Genomic DNA, 23589 nt, shown 5'->3' on the forward strand with positions numbered 1-23589 from the left:
TGTATAAAATTGTTCTCCAGGTTCTGCTTACTTAATTTTGTATCAGTTCATACAAGTCTTCTCAGGATTCTCTGAAATTGTCCTTTTGGTCATTTTGCATAATACAGTATACTATTATATTAATGTACTATAATTTGTTCAGCCATTCCTCAATTGATGGGTAGCCCCTTAGTTTCCAGTTCTTTGCCCCCACAAAAAGAGCTGCTATATTTTTGTACATAGTGGTTCTTTCCCCCTTTCTTTGTTCTCTTTGGGGTACAGGCCTAGTTCATGCTGTCCCTGCTACCCCTTGACTTCAATATTCTAGAATCTAGTTCCCCAAGGATATGATTGTTACTGTATGGTGAGAGATATTTAAAGTGATCACATTTTAACCTGGTTAGTATATGTAGGGTGGTAGGGATTAGAGTAGGGGATAGAAAAGAGAGGGAGATCAAAAAAGGGCGGGAAAGGAACTACTTGTACAAAATATTCATAGATGCTCTTTTTGTGATGACAAAGAACTCAAAACTAAAGGGATATCCATCACTTGGAATAGCTGAACAAATTGTGGCATGTGATATTGCTGGAATACTATTGTGCTATAAGAATGATTTCAGAAAGATCTGGAAAGACCTATATGAACTGATGTAGAGTGAAATATGCAGAACCAAGAAAAAAATGTATGCATTAGCAGCAATATTGTGGAATGATCAACTGTGATAGATTTAACTACTCTCAGCAATACAACAATCTAGGACAGTTCTGAGGGACTTGGAATGAAGAATGCTATTCACCTCCAGAGAAAGAACTGTGAGAATTGGAATGTAGATGAAAACATACAATTTTTCACTTGCTTATTTGGGTTTTGGTTTTGGAGTTTGGTTTTTATATGATTATTCATGTACAACAATGAACATTATGAAAATATGTTTTGCAGGATAATACATGTAGAATCCAGATTGAAATTGCTTGCCAACTCCAGGAGAGAGGAGGGAGGGAAGGGAAACAATTTTGATCATATAACAGGAAAACTTATGTGGACATCTTTTATTACATGTAATTGGTAAATAAATAAATAAATTGTGGAAGGAAGGAAGGAAGGAAGGAAGGAAGGAAGGAAGGAAGGAAGGAAGGAAGGAAGGAAATGGAGAAGATAGAGTATTGGATTTAGAATCAAGAAGACCTGGGTTCAAATTCTACTTCTGACACTAACTAAATTATCGTGGGCAAGTTATTTAGCCTGAGTCTAAAGCACTATATAAATATTGGTTGTTTGTGTGGATGATAATTTTAATAAAAGTGATTCTTGGTATAGTCCTTACATACTCTCCAGACTGAGTAGATGGGGCAGAGGCATTATTTGCTAGATGTGCTTAAAGGCTCCTTCCTAATGTACAGTAGAGCTAGAAAATTGGGAGGAAACTCAGTCAGTATAATTCAGGTAGGCAGCTATAGACTGGACATGACAATAGTCCTCATCATCTCTTCCATCTTCAGTATGGTTGTATGTGTCTATTGGTTCTAAAACAGCCTGAGCTGTGATGCTGGACCAATAGACTCAATCATGAACATTCCCGTTTACTACAGTGATGCAGACAGAGAAAGACTTAAGAGCAATACCCTAAGTAACTAGTCTCACACAGTGTTTCACTGCATTCCTTCCACATATTCGCTCCATAAGTTTTACTTACCACTACAGAGGTTTGGATAGAAATCAGCTGAATATTTGAAGTTGTAGAGAAGAGATCTCAATGAACATTTTCTGCTTCTTATTGAACGAGGACTTATTTCCTATCTCCCTTCCATAGAGTATTATCGATAAATGTGCATGCCAATGTTTTAAAAAATAAAGTACTTTTTCTAATTGTCTTTAGAAGAAGAAATTCTGCCCTGGAGTGAACATTTCTGAAACTCGCAGTCACTGAAACGTGGATTCCAAGTTTTAGTGATCCAATAAAGAAATTGCTCTCTCTTTAGAGGGTAATTGTGACTAGAACTACAGTGAATCATCTGAGGAACACATTTCTGTCCCCTTCATCAGGTAAGTCTAAATGATTCAACTCTACATAGTAACCAAAATGAGATGCAAAGCCACAGAATGAGACAGTCTTGGGGTGCATAAAACTCACAGATTCACTATGCTCAGACTTTATGGAGTTCTAGGTTTTACTCTGTTCTGGCCAGACTATACTCCAACTAAGGCATCTTGATCTATGGTTATTCCCCAGTTTTTTCCTTCCATTAATCCTAAATTAGTTTTCATGTTTCCTGAACAAACAGCTTTAGCCTCGGCTTCCCAACTATTCTTTGATTCAAGCATTTCTTAGCTAACTTGTCTTTTTAATTATTATTAATTTTGATCAAATCTTTCTTTTAAAATTTTTTAGAAATTTTCTCTTTTATTCCAGTAACAATTTTCCACACAAGTTTTTCCAGAGTTATATGATTGATGTTGTCTCCCTCCTGGAGCTGACAAACAATTGCACTAGGTTATAGAGATATTGTCACTGAAACCTATTTCCATATTATTCATTTTTGTAAAAGTAATCTTATAAAACCAAAACTCCAAATCATATACCCAAATAAACAAGTGATAAATCATATATTTTCTTCTACATTCCTACTCCCACAGTTCTTTTTCTGAAGGTGGATAGCATTCGTTTTCAGAAGTCCTCAGAATTGCCCTGGATCATTGTATTGCTATTAATAGCAAACTATCACATTTGATTGTCCCACAGTGTTTCACTTTCTGTGTATAGTGTTCTCCTGGTTCTGCTTATTTCACTCTGCATCAGTTCATGGAGGTCTTTTCACTAACTTGTCTTTGATAAGCAAATGTAACTTCCTTAATTGATGCCTCCAAACTAAAATTGTGAGGTTATATGACTGCTAGATTTCCTCATTAGCTTCCTTTCCTCTCTTCAGCCTCTCCCTACCCGTGTTTCCACCGCTTATCATTTTCTCACTCATATTTTCCACCCTAGGATCCTTTCTGTTGCCACAAGAGATCTCCCAGCGTTTCTCCTTACAATGGCAGCATCTGTAAAAATCTACATTTCTCACAAACGAGATCAGTTTTCAGGCTACATTCCAACAGGCAATAAAACAACCCACAAAAAGCCGGGGGAGAGGGTTAGGGTGTATTTCTTTTCAGTGACTATTAAAGCTACCTTGGAAGGGGAGCAGAGAGGAAGGGTGGATGTGGTTTTGCCCTTTACTCCCTATCATTGTTTATCTTTCTAGTTTTCAAGGCACGAGAACCAACCTGGAGGAGAGACACAAAGAGGGCTGGAGCCATGTTAGCCTTCTGGAGGGAGAAAAGAAGCCATATTGGGTCCCAGTAGCAATGACCCCTCCACAGAAGAAGAGGAATGGGAGCCCAAAGTCTGCCGGTGTGTGCGGAGACAAGGCAACTGGTTATCATTTCAATGTCATGACTGTGAAGGGTGCAAGGGGTTTTTCAGGTAGAGTGAATGTTCCCACGCTAATAACCATCTTTTTACCACCAACTTCCCTGAGACAGAAAGCACCAAGGTTCTGTTCTGGGCTGCTTACTGTGTGACTCATCTTTTAAGTGAGAATGATTTTATTTCATAAGAGTGAAGGTATAACGATAGACTAGATGTGAAAATGCTTTCAAAAATTAAAAGTTTAGAAACTAAAAAGTCTTCAGAGGCAGCAAAGTGGATAGAGTACTGGGCCTGGAGTTAGGATGGTCTGAGTTCAAAACCAGTCTCTGTTTACCTTCATTTCCTCATCTGTAAAATGGAGATATTAATTGTACCTACCTCAAAAGCTCTTGGAGGCTCAGAGGAGGCATTTGTACAGCACTTAGCAGGGTGCCTGGCACATAATGGGTTCTCTATAAACAAGATTATTATTAAATCTGGCCTCAGACACTTACTAGCTATGTGACTCTGGCAAATCACGTCACCTTTATCTGTCTCAGTTTCCTTAACTGTAAAACGAGGATAATAGTAGCACCTACTTTCTAGCATCGTTGTATCAAATGGGGCAATATTTATTTGTAAAGCACTTAGCACAAAGTAGCTACTTTTTTTAAACCCTTACCTTCCCCCTTAAAATCAATATTATGCATTGGAACTAAGGCGGAAGAGAGGTAAGGGTTAGGCAATGAGGTTAAATGACTTACCCAGGTCACATAGCTAGGAAGTGCCTGAGGCCAGATTTGAACCCAGGACTTCCCATCTCTGGGCCTGACTCTCATTCCACTGAGCCACCCAGCTGCCCCCACATAGTAACTACTTAATAGGTGCTTTCACCCTCCTTGAGAATCCCTGATTCTCCCAAAGGATCCTATACAGACCCCCTCAAGTATTGTAGTAATAATACTTGTGGGTTGGATTTCAATAAGAGAGCAAATTAACCTTGGGCTACTGAACAGAACCAGCAATTTTCTTTTCATCAGACCTGCTCTGTCCAAAAAATTCACAATGATTGTGAGAAGGCAGAGAGAAGAGACAAGAAAGAAGAAGGCAAGATTCACCCTTCCCCTCCCCTTCCATGGTAGTGTTAGTCTTCACTGCTTTTTTCACTAGAGGAATTCTTTTTTTCTTCCTAAAAGGATATTGCTCAGGAAATGTTTTCTCATCTTCTGGAAAGTTTGCTTCTAAAAATCTCACCCTTGGTACCTGCCCAAGGAATAGCCCCTCACCAGCTGAAGGTTTTGAACAGAGAAGTAATACTTTCAGATCTGTGCTTGAGGAATATGTCTTTGGCAGCAGGGCCTCAGATGGATTTAAAGGGGAGAGACTGGATGATGGGAGACCAATTAGGAGCTGTTGCTCTAGCCCACATAAGAGGTAAGGGGGATTTTAATTAGGGAGTGAGTTGTGTGAATAAAGAGAAGAAGATAGATGGATATGAGGACTATTGTTGAAACGAGAATCAGTTGGAGCAGTGAGAGAGAGAGAGAGAGAGAGAGAGAGAGAGAGAGAGAGAGAGAGAGAGAGAGAGAAAGAGAGAAAGAAAGAAAGAAGAAAGAAAGAAAGAAGAAGAGAAAGAAGAAAGAAAGAAAGGAAAGAAAGAAAGAAGAAAGAAAGAAAAGAAAGAAAGAAAGAGAAGAAAAGAAAGAAAGAAAGACAGAAAGAAAGAAGAAAAGGAAAGGAAAGAAAGAAAGAAAGAAAGAAAGAGAAGAAAGAAAGAAGAAGAAAGAAAGAAAGAAAGAGAGGAGGGAAGGAAGAAAGAAAGAAGAGGAGGGAAGGAAGGAAGGAAGGAGGAAACACATCCCAGTTGCCTTATTGTTGATTTTTTTTGGGAGCTTCCCATCACCTACAATCTTGTTCAAAGAGAGCTATGTTCCCACCAGCAGTAGCTGTCCAACTCATCGACTTCATTTTTTGAAACTCTCCTTTAATATTAATAGGAAAGGCATTGTGCTCTAAACTAAGTATGTGCTTCCTCATTATTTTTTCCTACATAAAGAGATAGCTATTCTGCCTATAAAATTAAGCCTTTATTTGGTTTTCTTGAATGATTCTTCCACCAGAGACTACTGGAGTGCCACAATGTGGGTTAAAGGAATTAAATTGGCCTCAGAAAAAGTCTGGCTTCTAGGTCCCTCGATTTGCATTTATCCAATTAACACCCCAAGGCTGGCAATTCACAGGACATTTCCTTTCTCTGATTAGAAACCTAGATTCTTGTGTCATGATAATTTGGAAATTAAAATCTTTCTTCTCCCCAATCAATGAACAAGTATTTTGAGTTTTTTGAATGTTTTATTTCCCTCCCTATTACAGGTAAAAACAATTTTTTAGCAATCATTGTTTAAAAAATTTGAGTTCCAAATTCTCTCCCATCTCTTGAGCCTCCATCATTCCATTCAGACTGGTAAGCAGTCTGATATAGATTTTACATATGCAATCATGTAAAACATTTTTTCATATTAGCTATTCTGTGGAAGAGATCACAAATAAAAAAGAAGGAAAATAAAATGTATGTTTCAGTCTGCATTCAGACTCCATCAGTTCTTTCTCAGAGAGCAGATGGTGTTTTTATCAGGAGTCCTCTGAGATTATCTTGGATCATGGCATTGCTGAGAATAACTAGATTATTCACAGTTGTGCATCAAGAAATGTTGCTGTCACTATGTACACTATGGTTTCTTCTCATTTCATTTTGCATCAGTTAATGCAAATCTTTTCCAGATTTTTCTGAAATCATCCTGCTTGTACAAGCATTTGATAAACACCTACTATGTGCCCCACACATAGTTCTGCTAGATGCTGGGGATACAAAGAAAGAAAGAATCCCTATTCTCAGGAAGCTTGCATTCTAATGAAGGGAGACAAGTAGATTTGTAAGTATGTATCAAATAAATGTAAAGAAAATAAATACAAAGTAGTTAGGATAGTCGGGAAGAAATGGTGTTAGCAGTTGTGGGAACTGGAAAAAAGCTTCCAAGAAAGTAATACTTAGGGCTTCCTCTTGAAGAAAGAAAAGGATTCTGTGAGGTAGCAATGGGGAGAGAGTGCTTTCTATGCACTGAAGACTCTGTACACTTCTAGTGCAATGCAAAGGCCCAGAATTAGAGATTAAATACCATGTTTGAGGACAAGAGAGATCCATGTTAGCGGGATCATAGAATGCAGGAGGCGCACAAATATCCAATGAGCCTGGAAAGAGAGGTTGGGGCCAATTTGCCAAGGGCTTTAAAAACTAAGCAGAAAAGTTTATGTTTTGCCCAGAGGCATTAAGAAGCCATGGGGTTTATTGAAGAGGGTGGTAATATAGTTAGAACTATGCTTCAGAGAAAAATCATCCTGGTGGCTCAATGGAGGATTGGTGAAGCTCAAGTAAGGGAGGCTGTAAAACTACTGCAATCATCTAGGTGAGGCATGAGGAGGGGCTTGAACTTGAGTCCTAGTTGGATAAGTTCAGAGACGTGGAAATGTGAGAGATGTTGTGTGACTATTGACCAGACTTGTAGGCTCAGAGAAACTTGTTGAGTTTGATAACAAGATCACAATCTGGAGACTAGAAAAATGGTGGGTTGGGAGGAAGAAGATAATGAGTTCTATTTGGATATGTGAGTTTTAAATGTCTTTGGGACAGATCTCCCATTTGAAATGTCCAATAGGCAGTTGGTGATGTAAGATCCAGCCAGAACAGAACTTTGGAGAATATACCCAGCATATGAGAATTTGATAAGCAGGCAAAAAAGACTGAGGAGACCAGAAAAGATCAATATTTCAAAAACTCATAGAGAAGAGATTATATGAGATGAGGCTGGTCAGTGGCATCAAATGCATCAAATGGGTTAAAAAGGATGACCGCCTAGAAAAAAGCCATCACCTCTGGCAATAAAGAGAACACTGGTAACTTCAGACGCTGCTTTTAGTTGAGTTATGAGGTTAGAAGCCAGATTGTAAAGTGGGGGAAGAAGCTGGTAATCAGCGAGAGTAAATAGATCAAAGGAATATTAGAAGGGGCAGCTAGGTGATTCAGTGGATTGAGAGTCAGGCCTAGAGATGGGAGGTCCTGGGTCCAAATGTGGCCTCAGATAATTCCTAACTGTGTGACCCTGGGCAAGTCACTTAACCTTCATTGCCTAGCCCTTACTATTCTTCAGCCTTGGAACCAATACTCAATATTGATTCTTTTTTTTTAATTTTATAGTATTTTATTTGATCATTTCCATGCATTTTTCATTAAAGACAAAAATCATTTTCTTTTCCTCCCTCCCACCCCCCGTGGCCGACGTGTGATTCCACTGGTATCATATGTGTTCTTGACTCGAACCCATTGCCATGTTGTTAGTATTTGCATCAGAGTTTTCACTCAGAGTCTTTCCTCTGTCATGTCCCCTCAGCCATTGTCTCAATATTGATTCTAAGATAAAAGGTAAGGGTTTTTTTTCTTTTTCAGAAAGAATATTAGAGAAAGAAATCTACAATAAAGATTAATCTCTTAACATATTATAACATGGGAATTTCAGAAGGCATGGTGGAAGGGGTGGACAAGCTTAGAGAGGGACCTGGATGAGGTAGTGTGGGGAATAAGAATGAAAGAATGAGAACTGGGGGGTTGAGAATAATTTGGTTAGTGATTCAGTAATACAGGCATAGGCAAGAGTTATAGGTGGTGAGAATTTGTTAGTCATAGTGGTAGTATTGGGTAACAGATGAAGAATAGTGCTCACAGTTGTTTTGTCCCCCCCCCAAGTCTTTCCTCCATTGCTTTCATTTCTTTCCTCTCATTTTAAGAAAGAGTGCTCTTATTTCATTGATACTCTCATGAATAAAAAAGCAACGCTTGCTTCATTTCTTCTAGGAATTTTAACTGATCTTTTGACCAAGATGTGTTTTCTTTGAGGTTGTTCCTGTAAGAGGACAAAAGTCTAATGAGTCTGGAAAGATAATCTGGGGCCAATTTGTGAAGGGTTTTAAAAACTTTACAGAAAAGTTTAAGGAAATGATGTCTCTTGGAATTATTATCCTCTGAGTTTGAGTCTTGAGCAGGCGTCTTTTTTGTGCTTATTATTCTTCCAGATTTGGGACCTTATTCCCAGGTTGGGAGCTTATTTTAGGGCTGTTCTTTGTACACTTACAGTAGAACTGTCATCGCTTTCCTTCTAGGATCAGAGCAATAGCACTGTAGCCCTTTTTTCTCTCTCAGACTTTGGCTCTGAGGTCCAGATTTAGAGCTCCTGGTCCTGTAACCCTTCTTCTCCCTGCCCCCTCCCCATTCCATCAGTTCCTACCATAATCATTTGCTTTTCATTTAGTTGTTTCAGATATATCCAACTCTTCCTTACCCCACTTTGGGTTTTCTTGGCAAAGATACTGGAGTAGTTTATCAATTCCTTTTCTAACTCTTTTTACAGCTGAGAAAACTGAAGCAAACAAGAGTTAGATGACTTTTCCAGGGTCACACAGCTAGTAAGTATCTGAGGCCAGATTTGAACTCAGGAAGCTGAGTCTTCCTGACTCCAGGCCCAGCACTCTATCCACTGCATCACCTCGCTGCCCTATAACATGTGCTCTTGTGATGGAAAGATGACTCACTCTAGTTTTTTCTTCTTAGCTTTCTAATCACGACTTGATCTGGCGCCTGTCTGAGATCTTTGCTGTAATAGTTGCCAGTGGATCCAAGCTGCACTGATTTCATCTTGGCTGGTCTCCTCCAAGCTGTCTCAGAGGGATGTTGCTCCAAACATGGAGCAAGGGCATAGAGGGATTATCTAGTAACTCCCTCCTGTTCCTCTGGTGTCTCATTTGATACAAGGTTTGGTCACTGCTCTGAACCCACTTTCTCCTCGGTTCTTCACCCCACTGATGCCCTTAAACAGGTCAGAGCCTCTGAATTTACCCTTCCAAAGGCTTTTGACCTATCTCATTCCCAATTCAGTATCATCTAGTGGAAAGTAAACAGGACTCGACTTTACCAATCTCACCTCTCCTGGCCCATGCTTTCTTAACTGCAGAATGCCTACCAGGCAGGAGCCCTGCGCTTTCACCCTAGCTCTGTCTCTTGCACCACCACCTCCTCCTCTGCCCTCCTCCCTCTCTCTTATTTTTCTGCTAGCTGTCTGAATGGGTATTGTGGACCAAGACAGAGGTGTGCGGTTATGGGGTCTGTAGCCTTAACACATCACTGTTTCCCACAATTGAAAGCTGGCTCAAAATCCCAGGCATACTCCAGCTGTTCCTTCAGCCTTGATGAAGGTTATTGATCTCTTAGCCTCTTCCCCACTCCACTGAGAGAGGAGAATCCTGCCATAGTAATTAATAGACAAATAGCTCAGAGTAGTGAAGGGTGGTGGGGGTAGGAGGGCTTTCTCTTCCATTTCCCCTGATAATTCTGCCATGCTCCCCAGCCCTTCCTGAGGAGCTCACGCGGAAGTGTCCCCTTCTGCCTAACCTGGGATTCAAGTTTAAGGTTTTCATCTGACCACTTCTTTACAAGAATATCTTTTCCCTACTAATATGCCCAGGCCTGGACAAAGGGAGAGAAGACTCTCCATCTCCATGGAAACATTGCCTCCAGGGCCATCCTCACAAGGAGATGGAAGATTGTTGCTTGGCAACGATTGGGAGTTGGGTGGGGTGGGGAGAAAGGGGAAGATAGCTTTGCTTGAAGAGACCTATCCTGGAGTGAATAGCTAAAGAAATCTCTGATGGATGGGGTCACAGAATATGGAACAAACTATTGCAAAAATGTGCCCATTTTCCTGGAAAAGTGGAATCTTTATGAAACTTATGAGTCAAACAATGAATCAGTGAATTAAAGAATGAAAGATTTGTTCTATGAGAGTAAAATGATTTTTTTCCTTCTTATTCTTCTTTTCTGGTTCCAGAGGGGAAGGAAATTCAGTGGTGAGAGCTAAAGTACTTCTTTTTCTTGCTTGTTTTTTCCTACAAAATAAATGAGATCAGCAGAGATAGAAGATAGACAAAATCTCTACTCAAATCTGAGCTAAGCCATTTACTAGCTATATGATGTTGGCCAAGTCTCGCTGTTGCCACCACACAGCTAAGCGATACAACCACCACCACAAACAACAAAAATTTGATTCAGTAACTCAGTCTGGCTGTATGCAACATTGTGCCCCCTCATTCAGACACTTCTCTGCCAGGAGGGTGTTGCCAAGACTGGCCGTTACCATTACTCAGGATTTGACTCTTCTAGTGATCTATTCATACATCATATAAGTTGTTCTCTTGGTTCTGCTTCCGTCATTCCATATCAGTTCAAATAAGTCTTGCCATATTTCTCTGGTCAAGTTAATTTCTTACCTTGTAATAAAAGGAACTCATCATTTGTGTGCTTTGCTTTGGAAGGAATGGACTGCCTTGGAAGGCAGGAAGTTCCTCCACACCTGAGGTCTTAGATGGATGCATTAGACTACCTGTTAGGTATGTGGTAAAAAAGATCCTCGTTTGTGTCAGGTTAGCTGTAGCTCATGACTTCTGATGACCTGTGAAGTCCCTTTTAGCTCTATGGTTCTAGAAAGTTCCTCTTTCTAATTATTGCCTTTTAGATTCTGCTATTATCCAGTTATGTTATATAGAAACATGTTTATATATCATATTTTCAATATGTAAATATGCATTACATATTATAGGATATATGGGAATATGCATTATATAGAAATGCATTTTATTTTTGAGGGTTTCTTTTGTAGCCTACAACTTTGCTGAAGTTGTTGCCTCAATTATAATCTTTGCTTGATTCCCTGAGATTTGCTATGTAATCCATCATATCAGCAGCAAATAGAAATAGTTTTTATCTCTAATTTGCCTATCTTTATGCCTTTAATTTCTTTCTCTTGTCTTAATGCTATTGCGAACATTCCCAAAATGATATCAAATAATATTGGGGAAGCTAAGCATCTGTGATGCATTCCCATCTTTATTGAAAATGAGCACCTAGGGGGCAGCTAGGTGGCTTAGTGAATTGAGAGCCAGGCCTAGAGACGGGAAGTCCTAGGTTCAAATCTGGTCTCAGACACTTCCCAGCTGTGTGACCCTGGGCAAGTCACTTGACCCCCATTGCCTAGCCCTTACCACTCTTTCTGCCTTGGAGCCAATATACACTATTGACTCCAAGATGGAAGGTAAAGGTTTTTAAGAAAGAAAGAGAGAGAGAGAGAGAGAGAGAGAGAGAGAGAGAGAGAGAGAGAGAGAGAGAGAGAGAGAGAAAGAGAGAAAGAGAAAGAGAGAAAGAAAAAGAAAGAAAGAGAGAGAGAAAGAAAGAAAGAAAGAGAGAAAGAAAGAAAGAAAGAAAGAAAGAAAGAAAGAAAGAAAGAAAGAAAGAAAGAAAGAAAGAAAGAAAGAAAGAAAGAAAGAAAGAAAGAAAGAAAGAAAGAAAGAAAGAAAGAAAGAAAGAAAGAAAGAGCACCTAAGTGATGGGTTTCTGTTATTGCAAGGTAAGACATTGTGGAGACTAGAAAAATATGGTAATCCTTATTTAATATGGTATTAACTATGGTAATCCTCATTTGAAATGATATGGAATGACGTGAGCACATATATCCTCATTGCATGAGATGCTTGCTTTTGACATTAGATATGCTTTTTATGATATAAAAAAGGTCCCTCTGTGCTGTGCCTTTGCTTTGGAGGGGTTTTTCTTTCTTTGTTTTAGCACAAATGAGTGTTCAAACTGAATCTTCAGGGAAAACCAAGGACTCTGAGAGCCTCATGTGAGGTGGGAGTACATTGCTGACAGCTTGGAAGACAGTCATTATAAAGATCAAAAAGTGGGAGATGGAGTCTTGTTTGTGCAAAACATTAAGGAGGCCAGAGTGGTGGGGTTGAGATGTGAGGAAGGGACTAATGGGAAGAAGTCAGGAAAAATAAGAAAGCGCCAGGTCGTGGAGATGTAAATGTCAAACAGAAGACTTTTTACTTGGCCATAGTAATTGACTAATAGGGAGCCACTGGGATTTATTGAATAAGGGAGAGGGTGGCATGATCAGACCTGCACTTTAGGAAATCACTGTACCTTCAGGAAAACCAGTGTTGTGACTGGGTAAAGCATGGCTTGGAGTGTGAGAGAGGCATGAGGCAGAGACCAAACAGGAAACTATTGCAAGTCTAGACAAGGTAATAAGGGTCTAAATTAGGGAAGAAGGATGTGAGGGTAGAAATGACAAGATTTGGCAACTGATTATAGTAGGGGCAGAAGCTAAGGCTCTGGGCCTGGGTGGCTAGAAGGATAATAGTATTCTAAATGGTAGTAGAGAAGTTCAGAAGAGGTCCAGATGTGTCCAGATAATAAATTCTGATTTGGAAATGTTGAGTTTCAGGCAACTGTGGAACAACCATTTGGAATTGCCCAATATATGGCTGGTGATGCATAATTAGGAGAGAAACTTGGACTGTATCTAATAGACTTGGGAATCACCTGTTGTTATTCAGCCATTTTTCAATCTGGCCCAACTTTTTGTGATCCCAGTTGGGGTTTTCTTGACAAAGATACTGGAGTGGTTTGCCATTTCCTTCTCCAATTCATTTGTCAGATGGGGAAACTGTGGCAAACAGGGTGAAGGGGCTTGCCCAGGGTCACACAGCTGGTTAGTGTTTGAGGTCAGATTTGAACGTGGGAAGAGGAGCCTTTCTGGTTCCTGATCTGGTGCTCTGTCCACTACACAACTTAACTGCCCTGGCATCACCTATGTGTTATGCATAATATTTATTATTATATAATAGTAATTATTATTATCAGCACATTTTGGTTGAAACCTGGTGAGGTCACCAAGGGAGAAAGTGTAGGGAGAGGAGGGAAGGTGGTCCAGGGCAAAAACTTGGGCTCCGCTCATAGTCAGCAGGAATGGCAAGAATGATAACTCAGTAGAGGAGACCTGGAAGGGCCATACTTTGCCCTTCTCATGGGTCCTGTCTTCCTCCAAACTCCTGTGAGGGAAGGGTCAGACTCCTCTCTTGGCAGAGTTATGCCAAAAGTTTTGCCCTGTCCTCCATGCCATTATCCATTTTTGTCCTCCCACCCCAACTCTTTTTGCCACAGATGAAAATATTCCAATGGTGGCTCTGCTGGGAAGGGTGGCTCTCTCTCTGGTTGATCAGGCCTTCCTGAGAGCCAGGACCACCAAGAGAACCAATGGAGAGGAGTCCAAATTTGCCCTTTCAGTCTGGTGCTAATCATGATACCACCTTGTCTTCCTCTTCCTACAGGCGAGTCATGAAGCGTAATGTGCGGCTGAGATGCCCCTTCCGAAAGGGCGCTTGTGAAATCACTCAGAAGACTCGGAGGCAGTGTCAGGCCTGCCGGCTTCGCAAGTGCCTGGATAGTGGAATGAGGAAGGAAAGTAAGGATTGGAACTGATAAAATGATGTGTGTGTGTGTGTGTGTGTGTGTGTGTGTGTGTGTGTGTGTGTGTGGTGAGAGAGAGAGAGAGAAAGAGAGACAGACCACAGACACAGACACAGACACAGAGAGAGAGACAGAGACAGAGAGAAAGAGGAAGAGACAGAGAGGAAGAAAGAGAGAGGACAAGAGAGAGAGAGAGAGAGAGAGAGAGAGAGAGAGAGAGAGAGAGAGAGAGAGAGAGAGAGAGAGAGAGAGAGAGGGACAGGGAGAGAGGGAGAAGGACAGGGAGAGAGAGAGAGAGAGAGAGAGAGAGAGAGAGAGAGAGAGAGAGGGAGAGAGAGAGGGAGAGAGAGAGGGAGAGAGAGAGAGGGAGAGAGAGAGAGAGGGAGAGAGAGAGGGAGAGAGAGAGAGAGAGAGAGAGAGAGAGAGAGAGAGAGGGAGAGGGAGAGAGAGAGAGAGAGAGGGAGAGAGAGGGACAGGGACAGGGAGAGAGGGAGAGGGACAGGGAGAGAGAGAGAGAGAGAGAGAGAGAGAGAGAGAGAGAGAGAGAGAGAGAGAGAGAGAGGGAGAGAGAGAGGGAGAGAGAGAGAGAGCATGTGCCTGTGCACATGGCTGTGTGAACATTCAAACAATCAGTATAAAAGCTTGTTCATCTTTGTATTTTCTATCACAGATTCATAAAGATTTGGCTGTTAGTTTGATAAAGTGTGGGAATCCCATCCAGGTGTCTAGGTTAGGTTACTAGCACAATTATGGAGGCAATCTTGTAGAAAATAATGAAAAGAGAGCTGAGAGGGAGGGGAATGAGATGTCTTGCACAGCTTGGTAACCAGGTCCACCATGGCACTCCCTGAATTATGCAATCTCGAGCAAATTGCTTCACCTCTCTAAGTTTCAGCTTCCTTATCTGCAAAATTAAGATACTGGACTAGAGCAAGGGGCTCTTGAAAAAAAAATCCACCCTCCAATGACATGTAAAAACAACTAAAAATTTTTTTTAAATTTTGAGTTCCAAATCTTCTCTCTCCTTTCACTACTCCCTTCCTGTGATGGTAAGCAATCTGCTTTACAGATTTTCCCTGTGGAATCATGTAAAGGATTTTTTTTTTCATTTTAGTCAGTTTATGGAAGAGATCTCAAACAAAAAAAAGAAGAAAGTGAATTATAGTGTGTTTTGGTCTGCATTCAGATGTTGTCAGTTTTTTCCCTGGAAGCAGATGGTATCTTTCAGCATGAGTCTTTGGAATTGCCTTGGATCACTTTATTGCTGAGAATAGCTAGGTCATTTGCCATTGTTCATCAAACAATATTGCTGTTATTGTGTACCATGTTCTCCTGGTTCAGCTTATTTCATGTCACATTGGTTCATGTAAGTTTAAAGTCATCCTGCTCCTCTTTTCTCACAGCCCAACAGTATTCCGTTACAATCATATACCACTACGCTTGTTCAGCCATTCCCCAACTGATGGTCATTCCCAAAATTTCCAATTCTTTGCTACCACAAAAAGAGATGCTATGTTTTTTAACAAATGGGTCCTTTCCCCTTTTTAAAACCTCTTTGGGATACAGACTCAGCAGTGATATTCCTGGATCAAAGGATCTGTACAGTTTTAGAGCCCTTTTGACATAATTCCAAATGAGCAAGAGACTCAACCATTTTTACATCATGGACTTTTTTGGGAGTCTGATAAAACCTGCGAATCCCTTCTCAGGACAATGTTTTTAATGCAGAAAATAAAATACACGGGTTTACAAAGAAACCAATTATGCTGTAATATAATTATCCAAATATTTAAAAAAACAAATATGTTTCCAAACCTCAGGTTAAGGACTCCTGAACTATAAATGATCTCAAGCCCCTTTCTATCAATATTCAATGGTAAAGATGATTCTACAACAAACTGGGAAATCAGCTTGGTTGTAAGTTGCCATTGACTTTTGCCTTTTAAAGATATCTTTGATGTTCATTAAAATTTTTTTAGAACAGAGGGGAGGGGAGCTTAGGGTACAAAGCTCAGGGCTCTGCATTCTGCTAAGGATCTGGTCTTCAATCCATTCCCTACCTACTGTTTCTCTTCCCTTTTTGTTCCATCTGCCTCCTTCCTCCCCTCCCATCCCCTTCTCTCTCCAGGACCCAGCTCATTTACTTGGATCTGTCTTACCTCTTGGGAGATAGGATAAAAACGGTTTGGGTGCCTAGACTACCAAGTTGCTGTCTGTGATACATGAAGCTTAGAGATCCAAAGAGTGTTTATGCTTCCCTTTTCTGATGATGAGTTGACAGGATGCAAAGGTTCCCTCCTAAAGAAGTTGGCCTCAGCCATATGATTATCCAAGCCCTAACCCCTGTTCTCAGTTGTTGTGGCAGGGCCTGACCTATCCTTCAACATATATTTCCATCTCTGCACCTCCAAATCAGCTCTTTAAAGAAGAGTTCCTGGGATTTTCTGAAAAACAAAACAAAACAAAACAAAACATGGTGCTGGTTAGTATATTCTATTCTCAATTAATGGATTGACTTCTTCTCCAGGGCCCATCAGTTGCTTTCAGTTGAGGGTTTCTAGTTCTCCCTGGATAAAAGGGGAGAATAGAAGAAGATATAATGCACTAGGAAGATAGCCAGATTTCATGGGGAAGGAAGAGGGCTGAGAGTCAAACAATGTGAAATCTTTAGGACACTTAAGATATATATATATACTCTCCTATACTCTCCCATTGCAGATTCATTTGTAACATTTGGGCACCTCCTCACATATGGATCCTTAGAAAGCTGTCCTTGGTGCGAGGCATTTTGTGGTTTGGTATCCATTCAAAACTATGCTAAAATTTAAGTTATTTGGAGAGACTGATTTTTAGGGTAAAAATATAAGCTTATTGATTATGTCAGGTTTATTGGTTAGGACAGCATCAAAATGGTTAGTGAGGTCTCCCTCCATGGCTCTCTTGTGACCAGGAATGGCCTGCTCTGGGTCTGGTAGTCTAATACATAGATTTTTAGGAGCTAATTTTTCAGCCCCTCTCTTGTACATCCTAAGACATCTTTAACTGGTGATAGTTAATTAAAAGGTGGTCTATCAACCTATTCATGCCTCCCTACCCCTAAAGGTGGACAGGTCAGAAAAGAACCTTTCTCTCCTTTATCTATTAACCAAATTCTGTTTAAAAATAAAGAAGACATTCCTTGGGATTTCCAAGGATGAAGAAAATGCAAAAAGCAACAGACTGAATGGAATCTCTGATTGAGATCCCAGACATTGGAATACATAGTAATTCTCCCTCTTACATAGGAATTAATACCATAAATGAAAAATAAGTTCTTACAACCATAGTTCACAAGCCCCCACCAATATGCTCATTTTAAATAGACCAACCAAAGAACCTATTACTTCAGAGAATAAGATTTTTAGTCAAAAAGCCCAGTAACATATGTGACTAGAAAGATTTCCCACATACATTCTCACAAAGTTGATGCCAACACACTTGTGACCAGGGAATACACTTAGCTAGACATACCCATAGAGAACATCAGTGACTAAAGATCCATAGCCAGAGAAAGTCATGGTTCTGATGATGCTTGTAGAGCCACTGATACCCCTGGTGATGTGTCATCAGACTGTTTTCTGCTCTCTTTCCATTGGTCTTTCTCACTGAGCTGTTACTGTTACTCTCTATTGGCCACTGTATGTCAGGTGGCTTCCTAACTGATCTGCTGCCTCTATGGGTTTTCAACTGACAGGTATATTCCCCCCCTCCCCCAGCTTCTGTGCTCCACTATCCTGACTCATCTCCCCAGAAGCAATCTTTACTTCTTTGGGCATATGAACTCCAGTTGTACCCAGTCATCTAGCTAAAGGAGCCTTTGGAAATTTCCTGTGTTTTTTTTTAAATAAATGAATTTATTTATTTATTTAATTTAGAATATTTTTCCATGGTTCTGTGATTCATGTTCTTTCCCTCACTTCCTCTCTCCCCTCTCCCAGAGCCAATGAGCAATTCCACTGGCTTTTACATGTCATTGTTCAAAACCCATTTCCATATTATTGATACTTATAGGATATTTCATGTTTTGAACACTACTTCTTCTGTTGTTACTTAGGGTCATATTAGTGATGGTCTAAAATTCTTCCAAACTCCTCTCATGTCCCTTGGTATGCATAATAATTAAAATGGGTTTGGCAAATATAAGAATTTTAAAAAGTTGTGGTCACCGTTTATAATAAATAAATGTTAAACCATGAGACTGTTAGTAGCTTTAGTAGTTTTATTACAGTAAAATAGTGATAGCAAGAGAGAGAAATGTAGGAAGGAGGTAGGAAATATTGCCTAGCTAAAAATACCCTAAGTAGGGTCCAAGTGCCTCTAGACTGCAAATGCAAATCTGAATGTGAATTTCACCAATCCACGAGTATCTCCAGCCAGGTGTTTTAATAACCGAGGATGGACGAAGAAGAGACTGAGCCTCAAAGGGCAGTTTCTCATACCAAGGAGGCCAGAATCTCACCCGAGTAAGTGTCCCTCTTCAGCCCAAGTCTCCAGCGCAGAAAACCGAGTCTTCATCAGAATCCAAAGTACAAATCAGGAAGCTGAAATCCGATGCTGCAAAAAAGCTCAACCACAAGGCAAAAGACCGCAGAAAAGAGCCTCCAGGGTCCCAGAGGCTTCAGCTTATATGCAGTTTTCTCCATCGATCAGTTCTCACATCTCAGGAATCAATCACAGTCTCCCAGTTTGCCTAATACTGCCCAGGGCAGGGCAGTGCTTGTGGTCTTTTAGGGCATGAGCTTCCTTTTCTAGAAAAAGGTTCTTACTAAGTGTTTATGCTAATGACTAATTAAGTGTAAAAGGCAGGGGACTCCCAAGTTCTTGATTGATTAAATTAAAATAAACAAAAGGAGTTTAAATTCTCTTTCACAGTTGCTAAGATCCCTTTAAATCAACTCATTGATTCCACTGGATAAAACTATAAAGGAGTTGAATGAAACTGGGATAAGGAACAGTCCAGACCCAGCAGATCTGGGCTCAGCAGTAAATGGCCAAAGTTCACAGATTTGCAGAAGTAAGGCAGAGGTTTGTGTAGGGTGAGACCCATGCTCCTTTTTGCTGAGCTAATCATGGGACTGTACTGAGTCTATAGGACTCAGAAAAACTTAATAGGGGAAAGCTAGATTGGCTTTGTAGATTGAGAACCAGACCCAGGGATGGGAGGTCCTGGGTTCAAATTTAGCCTTAGATACTTTCTAGCTGTGTGAACCTGGGCAAGTCACTTAACCCCCATTCCCTAGCTCTTACCACTCTTCTGCCTTGGAACCAACACACAGTATTAATTCTAAAATAGAAGGTAAGGGTTTAAAGGAAAGGAAAGGAAAACCTTGGAATTTCAACCCTATGCTGATTCAGAGTAGAGAATGCTTCAAGTTGGATACTAATAGAAGAGCTTCCTGGACACTTTCTCTTGAATTAAGTAGGCCCACCTATACCTTCTTCTCCTCAGGCCTCCATACTAAAGACTCTCTAGTTCAGAAGTTGAGGTCAATTGAATTAGTCTTCCCCCTTTGGAGTCCACAGACTTCCTGAGTCTAGAAGAGAGTGAGCTGGTGGTAATATGGCTTAGCCCACGTCTTCTTTCCTGTTCCTGGGACAGCCTGGGGAAAGGGGAATGAGTCTGGACTCAGTAGTTCAGGGCATTTGTTCCTGGTGGTTTTCAAAGTTTAAAAGAATCGGTTTTCTCTCAGCCAGCTCCTCCTCTCCTCTCTGTACAGTGATCATGTCTGATGCAGCCGTGGAGCAGCGGAGAGCCCTGATCAAGAGAAAGAAAAGAGAGCAGTTGGAGACCCAGGCTCCAGAAACCAAAGGGTTAACAGAGGAGCAGCAGCAGATGATCCTGGAGCTCATGGATGCTCAGATGAAAACCTTTGACAACACATTTTCCCATTTCAAGAATTTCAGGGTAGGAGAATTGGAAGTTTGATGCATGAAAATCACATCCTTCATAGTTCTGTTAGCAAACCTAGTTCCCCACCCTACAACCTGGGCAAGTGATATGGAACTGGTTGAAGTTGAAAATGGATTGAAAACCAAGAGACACTTCTCCCCTCCCCCCTCCTTCTCTAGGACTCCAGTCATATAATGTGCTTAATGTAACCCCAGGCTTAGGACCAGTTAGTCTGGGTAATCATAGCAAAGGATGGTCCAGAGTGACAAACCCATGTTCAGAAGCTTATCAATCTATCCCACTGTGGGGGCTTAGAAACTAGAAGTAAAGGGATCTTTTTTAAGCCCTTACCTTGCATTTTAGAACCGATACTATGGATTGTTTCCAAAGCAGAAGAGTGGTAAGGGCTAGGCAATTAGAATTAAGTGACTTGCCCAGGGTCACACAGCTAGGAAGTATCTGAGGCCAGATTTGAACCCAGGAGCTCCTATTTCCAAGCCTGGCTCTCAATCCACTGAGCCACTAGCTGCCCCCACCTTTTGTTTTAGTAAAGGGATCTTATAGACTGCATATAGTCCAATTTCCTCATTTTATAGATGATGAAAATGAGGCTCAAAGATGTAAAGTAATAATAATAACGGTAACTAGTATTGATTTAGAAAGCATTTTTCATGTTATCTCATTTGTTCTATACAAAAATTCTTGGAGGTAGGTGTTACTATTATCCCCATTTTACAGATAAGGAAATTGAGGCAGAGGTTGACTTGCTTAGGATCAGATAGGTAGTAAGTGTTCTAGGTTGGATTTGAACTCAGATCTTCCTGATTCTAAGTCATCTATAGACCCATATAGCTATTAGACACTGGGATTCAATTCCAGGGTTTTTTAGTCTCAGTCAAAAGCACTTTGGACTACACAATACTATCTTTTCCTTACACAGAAATATCTTCATACTACAGACCTGTAAAGATGTGGGGTATGTGCATATCCATCTAAAATAATCTTTGAACTAGCACTGACAGTCAAAGTGGTTGGTGCTATTTGCTTAATATGACTGATGGGCATAAATGTCCCTGTTCCCTTCCCTTTCTTCCCTTCCCTTCTGCTGTAACAATCTATTTCCCAGCTGCCAGAGGTACAGAACAGTGACCCTGAGATCCTCAAGTCCAAGTCCAAGTCCGAGGAAAACTCTGCCAAGTTGAGCAACATCACCAAAGAGCTCTGCCCCATCTCTCTACGACTGCAGGGTGAGGATGGCAGTGTCTGGAACTACAAGCCCCCAGCAGATGGGTCGGGGAAAGAGATCATTTCTTTGTTGCCCCACATGGCTGACATGTCAACCTACATGTTCAAAGGCATCATCAATTTTGCTAAAGTCATCTCCTATTTCCGGTAAGACACGGAGACCACTTGGGGAATGACAGTAAAGAAACAGGAAGAAAATGGCATCCGTCAGTTGGCCAACAAATATATATGTGTCAGGTGTGTAGGTGACATGCTAAGTTCTCAGGGAATCAGGAAGGGCAGAGATTAAAGGACTCTAAGGTGACCTTCGTTCCTCTGAAAGGGGGTGATGGATTGGTATCCCCAAGGCTCCCCCTGAGGTTCTTGGCCAGCCAGGATTCAGGTTTTCCCCATGAAGATGTGGGAACCTTGAGAGCACCCGCTGACACGTGTTTATTTCCAAAGTAGATTCCCCACCCATCAGAGCATAATGACAGGATGCTTCCTCTCTTGGGTCTCTGGGGTGGTAAGCAGGGCACATGGACCTTTTTCAGACCTTCCTGACTCCAGGGCCAGTGTGCTATCCACTGTGCCACCTAGTTGGAGGGGAAAGGGCTCTGTACAGTATGAGAGAAGGGTTTAACTAATCAGTAAACAATTGCTTTTGGGCCAGCTGTGTGGCACACTAGATTCAGAGCCAGAGAGGGGAGCCCCTGGGTTCAAATTTGACCTCAGACACTTCCTAGCTGTGTGACCTTGGGCAAGTCACTCAACATCCATTGCCTAGTTCTTATTGCTTTTCTGGCTTGGAACCAATACACTGTGTGGATTCTAAGACAGAAGGTAAGGGTTTAGAAAATAAAATAAACAATTTAGATAGCAAGTTCATCAGTGAAGCTTTTGTTACTCTCTAGCACCTGGGACAGCGCTCCGTGCCCTGCAGACACTGTGGAGCAACTAGCATGGAGCTCTTAACCTAGACTGAGACTCTGGGTTCTATGGCGGCTACAGAGAAGTGTGAGCCCCAAAGCCTACCTTCGGAGAGCTTAGAGTCTAGAACCGGGCATGCTAAGGGTAAACCCATAACAGTAATTCCTGAGTACTGAACAGCTGCGTTCTCCCTCCCTTCTCCCAGAGAATTGCCTATTGAGGACCAGATTTCTCTCTTGAAAGGGGCCACGTTTGAGCTGTGTCTGCTGCGCTTCAACACTGTGTTCAATGCGGAGACTGGGTCCTGGGAATGTGGCCGCCTTTCCTACTACTTAGATCCTGAAGGCACGTAATGGGGCTTCTCCTCGCTGATAGCAAGTGGCATAAAGCATAACTGGGGCCAGCGGCGAGAAAGGCACCCTCACAGGCTGAATGGGGGGCCTGCTGGAGGGGCTGTCGGGCAGAGGAGTCGCTCCCTTGGGTACAGTCATCAGCCATGCCTTCTGGAGCCAGAGGGGTGCTGGGAGAAAGCTCAAACTCGAGAGCTCCTTATTCAGTGATCATCGGAAGCGTTTACACTTTGGAGTTTGGCAAATGCTCCATATTAGGAAAAGTTTAATTTATTGTTTTGGTTTTCGTTCGACTTAAGAAAGTGCTGGAGAAAATGTTAACAATGTGGATTAAACTTAAAGGTGTGTCCTGGGCACATGCTTTCTTCTGGAGTGCCCCTGTGCTGCCACTGGCTGGCCAAAGCTCCCTATTTTAATTATTCTTGCTGTTAAGTTTGATCGTGTTATTAGTTTTGTGCTAAATTCGGCTGTTTTTACACTGGTGGAGGGTTGAAAATGCTTATGGGTTCATAGGATCTAGGGTTTGAGGGAACCTCAGCGGCCCTCTAGTCTGACTTTTCTTTTATAGAACAAAACTGAAGCCAGGGAGGTTGTGACTTACCCAAGGTCACACAGGCAGTGAGCATCATCTGAAGTAGGATGTGAACTAAGGTCCTCTAAATGCAAATATAAGGCCAGTCACCCCCCTCTACATTTTTGCACTTGGGGTGAAAATGCCTTTTGTCCCATCTTCATGCCCTATAACTTTGCATGAGTCCATCATCTCATGTCCTCCTTGTGTCTACCTGACTGACCTTCCTGGCTTCCTTTAAGCCCCCTCTTTTAAAACCCCACCTTTTATAGAAAGCCTTTCCCAATTGCTCTTAAATCCAGTGCCTTTCAAGCTAATTATTTCTTAATTTACCCTATATATAGCTTGATGATATATATATATATACATATATATTCATTATCTTCCCCCTTAAGATTATAGGCTTCATTTTTTGTAGGCTTCGTGAAAGCAGGAACTCTACCCCTAATTAAAAAAAAAAACACCCTTCCCTTCTGTCTTAGACTCAACACTACAAAAGGCAGCGAGGTGGCTTAGTAGCAAATCTGGCCTCAGACACCTCCTAGCTGTGTGACCCTGGGCAAGTCCCTTAGCTCTTACCACTCTTAATCCTTGGAACCAATGGTATTGATTCTAAGATGGAAGGTAAGGTTTAAAAAAAAAAGAATCAATACTGTGTATTGGTTCTAAGGCAGAAGAGCAGTAAGGATTAGGCAATGGGGGCTAAGTGACTTGCCCAGGGTCACACAGCTAGGAAGTATCTGAGGCCAGATTTGAACCTAGGACCTCCCTTCTTTAGACCTAGCTGCTTCCTTTCCTCTCTT

At 41.3% G+C, this 23589-nt stretch overlaps 1 protein-coding gene and 1 long non-coding RNA gene across 2 annotated transcripts in view; one reads left to right on the plus strand and one right to left on the minus strand.

The window, feature by feature from the left end:
* NR1I2 (nuclear receptor subfamily 1 group I member 2) overlaps positions 1-23589 on the plus strand; it is a 70433-nt gene that overhangs the window by 35820 nt on the left and 11024 nt on the right. Inside the window, 6 exon segments of the mRNA XM_056793503.1 lie at positions 1857-3416; positions 3419-3446; positions 13644-13777; positions 19539-19726; positions 20838-21103; positions 22071-22210. Of these exon segments, the coding sequence (XP_056649481.1) occupies positions 3182-3416; positions 3419-3446; positions 13644-13777; positions 19539-19726; positions 20838-21103; positions 22071-22210 (991 nt within the window). The 5' untranslated portion in view covers positions 1857-3181.
* Positions 15485-17497, minus strand: LOC130453654 (uncharacterized). The gene is made up of 2 exons (XR_008911117.1): positions 17293-17497; positions 15485-16226 (listed from the first exon to the last, which is right to left on the minus strand). It is a non-coding gene; the product is annotated as an uncharacterized LOC130453654 (long non-coding RNA).

Source organism: Monodelphis domestica, chromosome 4, assembly GCF_027887165.1.
Source record: "Monodelphis domestica isolate mMonDom1 chromosome 4, mMonDom1.pri, whole genome shotgun sequence".
NCBI lineage: Eukaryota > Metazoa > Chordata > Mammalia > Didelphimorphia > Didelphidae > Monodelphis > Monodelphis domestica.